This window comes from Haplochromis burtoni, unplaced genomic scaffold, assembly GCF_018398535.1.
Source record: "Haplochromis burtoni strain Fernald_Lab_line unplaced genomic scaffold, NCSU_Asbu1 Contig_777, whole genome shotgun sequence".
NCBI lineage: Eukaryota > Metazoa > Chordata > Actinopteri > Cichliformes > Cichlidae > Haplochromis > Haplochromis burtoni.
This window is the reverse complement of record NW_024583138.1, coordinates 83,379-92,036: the sequence shown is the minus strand read 5'-3', so window position 1 is coordinate 92,036 and position 8,658 is coordinate 83,379. Positions and strand designations below refer to the sequence as shown.

General features: G+C 39.2%; 1 protein-coding gene across 1 annotated transcript; it reads left to right on the top strand.

The window, feature by feature from the left end:
• Positions 1-2,560: 2,560 nt before the first annotated feature.
• Positions 2,561-6,400, top strand: LOC102293475 (OX-2 membrane glycoprotein). The gene is made up of 7 exons (XM_042215629.1): positions 2,561-2,680; positions 4,015-4,353; positions 4,476-4,787; positions 4,867-4,905; positions 5,013-5,082; positions 5,174-5,216; positions 5,452-6,400. The coding sequence occupies exons 1-6, from the start codon at positions 2,617-2,619 to the stop codon at positions 5,196-5,198; spliced, it is 849 nt and encodes a 282-aa protein (XP_042071563.1). The 5' UTR covers positions 2,561-2,616; the 3' UTR covers positions 5,199-5,216; positions 5,452-6,400.
• Positions 6,401-8,658: the final 2,258 nt, after the last annotated feature.

Below are 8,658 nucleotides of genomic sequence, written 5' to 3'. Positions count from 1 at the left end.
TTTTTCTTTTTCCAGGTTTGGATAAGAAATCAGGATCTAATCAGAGAAATTTAGGTCTTTTAACATCTGTGTTATTAAAGCCAGTTTTTATGTTCAGTGTTTTGTCATTTAATAGCTGTTCAGATTATTATATCCTTCTTTCCACTGTTTGTCTCGAAGGAATCAGGATTTCAGTCATTTATTTAGTCGGTCTTTGTTACTGCACTCTGCTTTTTGGGGGGGAAATGCACTTTTAATTTTAAAACTTTGTATACTTGTATGTTTGTATATTTCTTTATTATTAGGAAAAACTGTTGTTCATAAAAGGTAAAATTTTGTCTTGTTTGTCAAATATTTTGACATCAAGTGATTTTAAGTGAGAATTGTGAAAATGAACAAACAAGCTGCTCGTGTTGCTGAAATGAAATCTAATGCAACAGTTTATTCACTGCACTGCTGTTTGACCTCTTTGCAAAGGTAAATCAAACTCACAAAGACAACCTAGTTGTGTGAACCTTGATTTATTTAAAAATTTACACAGGAAATGTTTTTGAAAACACATTAATAGAGCCCCACTTTTGGATGTCACCACATATAAGGTAATTTATTGGGGATCTTTTCACATTATATGTTTATTATTGGATACAAAAAAAAGAAGAAGTTGAGAGCATCAAGCTAAGGCTTCGTTCATTAGGAATTGCATTCAATATAGGGATGGTATTGGTTTCCTCCAGACATGATGCTTGGCACTCAGGCCAAAGAGTTCCATGTTTGTTTCATCAGACCAGAAAAGTTTGTTTCTCATGTTCTGAGAGTCCTTGCCTTTTGGTAAAGTCCAGGTGTGTTTCCATGTGCTTCTTGGGACCTTCAATACTGCACACATTTTTCTGCACACTTTCCTACAATCCCGTCTCAGAGATATACAACCAATTCCTTGGACTTCATGGCTTGGTTTGTGCTCTGTCACCTATGTGGCCTGATAGAGACCGGTGTGCACCTTTTAAAATCCTGTCCAATTCAACTGAATTCATCACACATATAGAAACATCTGCCAGATGATCATTGGCAACAGGATACACCTGAGCTCAACTTCCAGTGTCATCTGTGAATAGTTATGTGTGTGTTATAGTTTTGGTTTTCTTTTTAATAAATTTGCAAGAATTACAAGCAAACATTTTCACTTTGTCACTCTGGCGTATTGTGTGCAGAGTTTCAAAGTGAAAATGAACTGAATGAGACAGTAACATGACAAAATGTAAAACAAATCACTGTGGTTACGTTCAGAACAGACTGCTGCAGAGACGTGCCTCCTTATTTATGGTGACCGGGCTTAGGAGACAGAAGTATCTGTAGATGGTTATTCTGCTTATTAACATTTCATAAATGCTCCAGTGTGATACAATAAAGCGAGTAAACTGACCATTCTTCCATCAACCATGTTTTTCTAGTCTGCCTCGACACTCTGAATATGTGTTAAAGTCAGGTACCAACGTAGCTAGAAGGAACTACAAGAAGGTAACGTCTTGCTGTAGTTCCAGGCTGCACATGTTTATATTATTATTATTATTATTGCCTTTCATGCTGTTGCAGCTATTGTATGTGATAACCCACTGACTCCTATACAGTGAGACTTTTTTGTTTCCTCTCTGCCAACTGATGTAAGAGTTTGCTGTTGAACCATAGGCTGAGCAGTCACAACTGTTCAGTTAACATTTTATTTTATACAAAGTGCCAAAACCAGCTACCTATGACAACTACTGAAAAACATAAACACGTCGCTACAACAAGCATATGGTGGATGTACTGTGATCTGTGACTGAACCTGCCCTGCATCGCGCAACCATCACTACCAGCCAACTAATGTGACGAAGACTGAGTAGCCTACGCCACCTGGTGGTATACATGTACACTGAGCATGAGAAGCTCGGGGTTAATGAGCTTTAGATTACAAATGAATCTCTGCACAGATCAGATGTAGGAGGAGAGTAGCAAAAGTCGCGTGTAAAAATCAGACAGTTGAACAGCTGAACGACTTGCAACTGCAGATATTTAGGGGAAAAAACCGAAAAAAAAAAAAAAAAAAAAAAATGTGAAAAGGGAGAGGGGGGTCACACGTGTACAAAAACAGGCGCTACGATTGACCTGGAAAAAGATCTGAAGAGAAATCGAAAGTTACGAACATTGAAACGTGTTCAGTGCAGCCGCTGTCTGTGCTTTTAATCCTGTCCTGTTATTATGTAAGATTTCTGTGCTTCTGCCGCTCCCGGTAAACTCCGCTTTCACTCTATTCCCGTCCACTTGTCAATCAATCAGCACTCGACCAACGCTATCCCTGTCCAGAGACATGCAGGTAGTCTGGTGAAAGACTGAACAGGAGCATTAATGGGGTGGGTGGAAAGCCCACTCTGTCAGAACGAAACACTTTAAGCGTAATTCATTGTCCTCGAGTGCGTTCACATCTCCGTTTGGACAGCGAACTGAGAGATGATGGTGGAGCTGCTCCGACTTTTAGAGCTGGAAGTGACGTGAAACGTTGAGTAACTTGACTCCACGCGAGCTGTACGCATTTGATTGGATCAAACTCGAGGAACTGCAGAAGCAGGAACCTGGAGTTTAAATGAATGGCGAGTCAATGCAATGTCCTCCTTTGGAGTTTTTTATTATTTTCTTGCTGTTTTAATTTCTGGAGCCTTTGACAAAGGTGAGAAAAATGTATTTCTGTATGTATGTGAGTTAGACCCTTTTATAGAATAGACTTTTATTTTTATTTTTATACAGTAGAGGTCACTAAGGTGACCTGAGAATTTAGATTATGTTGTGACAAGTACAACCACCGACAGTGTTAAAGTTTATTTTCTGTGGTTTCTCTGAGTATTTAGGAGGGGTTAGTGACGGTCACGGGGCTGTTGGAGCTTGTTCTTTAGGAAAATCATAGCAACACTTCAGCATTCCCAGTATGTTTTTTTCTTTTGTGTGTGTGTGTGTGTGTGTGTGTGTGTGTGTGTGTGTGTGTGTGTGTGTGAATTAATCTCACTCTGAATCAATTTTCAATATGTGAATGTCATAGTTTGAAAAAGTCATAAGGTCCTGCAGCTTATTGTTGGTGTCGACCGGCAAAGAAGAAGAAAAAGTAGAAGAACAAGAAGGGCAAAAGGGACAACGTGGAAGTTGTGATATTATGTCAGCTTACGATCTAAAGAAGTGTATCCGGCTTGATGACTAATGATGCCCTGAGTGACGTTTGTCTGAAAATGTTTGCACAGGTTCATGCCATAATCCACACAATGTATTATTTATCAAACATGGTAATGTGAGAAATGTTAATGCTGAATGGAGTTTTTATAATAGTCATTTTATAATGTTGTTTTAACAAATGTTTTTTAAAGAACTCAAACAGAGAAAGTGCATATGTCCCCCAGTGAGTCATTTATTGGTTTAGCTTTAAAATTTGGAGATTTTCCTAAACTGCAAACTGAAAAAAAAAAGTTTGACCTTGACCTTTGATGTATGACCTCTAAGCATTACATACTATTGTATGTACTTTAACTTTCATATGATATATTAGCCAAAATGATAAGTCAAATTTGACCTTGGGCGCTAACAATGAAGCTCAAAACAGCCTGTTTTTTTCTTTTTACATTCCTTGGCATAATTATAAGTCTGTCTATGGAGAAATCGGGATGAATCTTACATCTAATATATTATGTAACCTGAAAATCTTGCCTTGTGGCTAGAAAGGGTGGACAGTGATCTGCACATGTGTGTGTGCACCTCTATGGTTGTGTTCGGGGTGTTGCAGTAGAACTAAAAAAAAACATGTACTAAAAAACCTGAACCAGCTGGAAGCAACTTTGATTCCTGTTGCAATAACACTGTTACCAGATTTGTTTAGGCAGAGTGTCAGTGTGAGGCTGAAGGTACAAATGTGTGTTGCAGGAACTGGGATAGCCAGTAACACTGGACCTGATGTGTCAGCAAGTTGGACTTGAACATTATATTTAAAGTGCCTCACATCTCAAACTGTATCTCCTGCAGCTCTAACAGCAGTGATCCAAACACAGCAGACTGTGCTGGCAGCAGTGGGAGAAGATGCTGAATTCAGCTGTCAGCTCTTGGACACTAAAGACGTCCTTCAGGTCACATGGCAGAAAATCTCACATGATGTGGAGACAAATGTTGCCACCTACAGCAAGTACTATGGTCAGAGAGTGAATGATGGCTTTACAGAGAAATTTAAGTTTAAACATACTGAACTACAGAACTGCTCCATAGTCATCAGGAATGTGATGGAGCAGGATGAAGGCTGCTATCACTGTCTGTTTAACACTTATCCTGACGGCTCCCTGACAGGGAAACCCTGCCTCCGAGTTTATGGTAAGAACTTTAACCTTCTTTAACCAACAACAAGTGCTTGTAACGAACATACTGGACATAAATGTGTGAGCAGCTGGTGTGTTTGTAAGAACATATTGATGATTTTTCCTGATCCTTCACAGAGCTGCATGAACCTGCTGTTGATGTCAGAGAGTCAAACTCTGCTGAAGAGTGGGTTGTTTCCTGTTCAGCCACTGGTCGACCTGCTCCCACTGTAACACTCAGTGTCTCACAACAAGACCTCAGCTTCTCACAGTACAACACTGTCAGTGTGTCCAACACCAACGCTACATTCACTGTCACCACTACAGCTGTGCTCTCAGGTTCACGTAAACACAGCACACAGGTGGGATGTGCAGCACGAGTGCTCTCTGCTCCTCACAGAGAGGTGATGGTGACGATTCCTGATGATGATGATGATGATGATGGTGATGGTGAGAAATTGTTTCAACATCACTGATTCATAAATTAATGATTACTCTGTGATTCTAATGTTTGTGTTTCTTTTTCCAGGTTTGGATAAGAAGTCAGGATCTAATCAGAGAAATTTAGGTGTGTTAACATTTGTGTTTTTAAAGCCAGTTTTTATGATCAATTTTTTTCGTCATTTGATAGTTGTTCACATTATTGTATCCTTCTATCTCCTGTTTTTCTCAAAGGAATCAGGATTTCAGTCATTCTGTCGTCTGTGGTGTTGGTGCTCTGTGTCGCTGCACTCATCCGTGTCAGGTATAAAAAGTGATCTCAAAGCAGGTCGTCTGCTGATATTACAGCATCTTTACATATTCAACTGTTCTTAAATCTGTTGTCTGTCGCACAGAGAGCTCGTGGTGAATTATAACTGAAACAAGAAACACTCAGGAGTAAGTCTCTCTTCATCCTGCCAGACTGCACTCGGAAAGTTGCTGGTTTCTTTTTCACTCTTCAGGATATTTTCACATTTCAATTCTTTCCAACTTACCTTTTACTTTTCTACTTTCTTTCTAATTCATCAAACCCCGTCTTTGGTTTGTCTAAGCTATTGTTCTTTGTTCAAAAATATTTTTATTCAGCAATATTAACACAGTGATGCTAAAATGTTTTTGTTTTTGGTTTTAGAACTGGACCATTTTCAGTCAGATGAAGGGACACTCAGACACTCAGCGGCAGAAGGCAGACACCTCCTGAGGAGTGTCAGTTCATTATGCCAGAGTGTTACTTTTTTTTTTATCTCAGTACTTTGTGCTGTTTATTTATTTTTTATATATCTTTGAAATGGTGCTGTTTATAAAAAGTCATGTTTTGGTGTTTTGTCAGATATTTAAACATTAAGTTACTTGAAATGCGAACTGTGAAAACGAGCATGAGTGGCTAAAATGAACCTTTCTCATCAATAACTTTGATTACATTGATTAAATTGAGACTACCAGAGACAACTACAATGAAAACTGCACTGTGCTTTTGTAAATAACAACACTTTTCCACCTGAAATTGCAGAAAAATGGCAGCTGAAGGTCTCTGTTTGTTCACTGTGAACATGTTATGCTCAATTTATTACTACGTGTATTGTTAAAAAAACAACACATACATTTGTGTTCAGTTACTCAGACCAGGAATATTTATCACCTTAGTAATGTAAGACCATCCTAGTGCTAGTCAAGTATTGTTTTAATAATGTTTTAATGTTTTTTTTATCTGCAAACATTGCACTGCTCATCAGAAAGTGTAAAGAAACATTTGACGCTTTTGCTTCTTCTCTGTGTCAAACTGGACTTAATGCAAAACACTCCTAATTGTCTCCATGTAGTTTTGCAGGTATGCTATCTGTTGATATGAGTTACCTTTCCACACATAAAGACAGCAATTTTCAGGCTTACAGCTCGTCAGTCTAAACACATGCAGACTGCTGTTATTCTCACTGTACTGCTGACTGACACATTTCCAAAGGTAAATAAATTTCACAAAGTCAACCTGCTTGTTTTTGTCTTGGTTTATTTCAGATTTCTACAAAAAATGTTTTCATCAAACAGATGATCAGATGGATGCTTTTGATTGGCGGCACATGCACAGCTGCACGTAAAACTGTTTGTTTTACATATACTGAACACACATGAAAAAAACAATTATCAGCTGCCGATAAACTGCTGCTCCAACATACAACACTGTAAAAAATGACAGATGCCACCACAGAGTCATAGAAGGTCTTTAAAAGCGCTCCTGCTGGACTCCAAATGACCTCAGCCGCCTCAGCAGGTAGAGTCTGCTCTGACCCTTCCTGTAAAGAGCATCAGTGTTGTGGCTCCAGTCCAGTTTATTATTCAGGTGAACACCCAGGTACCTATAAGAGTCCACTATCTCAATGTCCACTCCCTGGATGTTCACCGGTGTCAGTGTGGTGGGTCTGCGTCTCCGGAAGTCCACCACACACTCCTTGGTTTTCCTGGCGTTGATCAGCAGGTGGTTCTGAGGGCACCAGTCCAGTGTCTGTACTCTGAGTCGTCCTCACCTGTGATGAGGCCGACTATGGCAGAGTCGTCAGAGAACTTCTGTAGGTGGCAGCGTGGGGAGTTGATGGAGAAGTCTGCAGTGTAGAGGGTGAAGAGGAACGGTGCCAGCACAGTTCCCTGTGGGGCCCCCGTACTGCAGACCAGCGTGTCAGAGACACAGCCCTGTGTCCTCACATACTGTGGGCATGCTGTGAGGTAGTCCAGTATCCACTGGGACATGTGGTGGTCCACTCCCAATAGCTCCAGCTATATATATATATATTGGAAGCAGCATGGCCCCCCTCCCCATGTCGACGGGTTGTGTGTGAGGTATTGGTGGTAAAACGTGTCATTGTTTTTTACTCTTCAGACTGTTTATCAAAAATGTTTTTTATGCAAAATTTTAAGATTCTGCTACTTCTCAAATTGACCTCTCTGAAAGAAGGGCTCCATATTTTCTTATTCTGCCTTCATGTACCCTTTTTGGTATGTTGATGGATGAGTTACCTTTCACAGAAAAAAAGGAAAAACACTGTATTCTGTGACGGTGGCAGATTATTTGTCTCTATAAATTTTGCATGCTTACAGTCTAAAAACATGCAGACTGCTGTCATACCCACTGTAGTGTTGTGTGAGCCTTTTGCAAAGGTAAATAAATTTTACAAAGACAACCTCGTTGATTTATTTCAGACTTCCACAACACAAATTTTCAAAAACAAGTGATTAGTTTTTAAATTTAAGGTAGAAAAACATGTCTTATTTTGGAAGTCCTGCCAGTATACTCTTGGGTATACTCTTCCTTGTTAAACACAATTTAAAATCCTGCTGCATCAGCTGCTCTATAAAACACGCGCTGAAAAACAGCTTTGGGGGCATTTTGCATATATAATATTACCTCCTCGTGTATCCTCCCATCTTGGTGTGTATTTCTTGAATTGGACATCTTTGAGTTCAAGGGGGGAACTTGACACAGTCCTCGCAGCTGAGCAACATTTGTTCAGATTCCCAGAGAGAAATATCATCCACACCTGCAGAATAATGTATGAGTGCATAAATAAACTAGGAAGTATTTATTCTGAGGTGAGATTAAAAGACAGATCAAAAGAGGGAGGGGACTCCTAAAATGATAAAGTCACGTGAGCTGCTGTTTCAGTCAGTGTTAGGGAAACACACGCAAACCACCAAAACACAAGGTTTCTTACCACTGATTTGACAGCACAGGCGAGTTTGCTTAGTTTTGTGCTTTAATTGTTAATTAATGACACTTTTTTAAATATAATTGCGAATGGTCATTTGTTAGTTAGTTTAATTTTGTTTTTTGTTCTTTTAATTTTCAGAAGTGAGGACAATGTTTAATGGTTGCAAATTCCATATATATGTAATATATGTATATATGTAACTCCAAGTTCCAGAACGTTTTTACCATTTTCACCTTCAGTAAAACACATTTAAATCATTATTACTGTTTTGTGTTTTATTTTATTTTCTCAAATTTAAATGACGTCCACTCTCCCTATTCTCTGAAAAATCAATCAAGAACTAATAATCCACGAGACTGTTTTAAATTCAGCTGTAGTTCAATTTTTGTTGTGGACATTAAGAAGGAATTCTTGATTCGTGAATGTATCCATTCAGATTTTTTGGGAAGGTTTCCTTGGTGACCCACACCAACCACTGCCTTTGTTTGCACTTTTTTTCCACTAGGTGGCACTACAGCCGTAGGATGACCTCCTACAACATCTTTCCTTGCTTTCGCTTCACTAATCAGCTCTGTGTTGCAGTTACCAGCTGCACAGTGCACGGTAAATATGATAAATAATGACAAATGAGACTTATTGTG

What these genes read in the sequence shown, in the direction of transcription:
- LOC102293475 (XM_042215629.1), top strand. Translation starts at nt 2,617, where the DNA reads ATGTCCTCCTTTGGAGTTTTTTATTATTTTCTTGCTGTTTTAATTTCT. An exon ending in TGATGATGATGATGGTGATG is followed by an intron (nt 4,788 to 4,866) that starts GTGAGAAATTGT and finishes TTCTTTTTCCAG; the next exon opens with GTTTGGATAAGAAGTCAGGA. An exon ending in GCTGCACTCATCCGTGTCAG is followed by an intron (nt 5,083 to 5,173) that starts GTATAAAAAGTG and finishes TCTGTCGCACAG; the next exon opens with AGAGCTCGTGGTGAATTATA.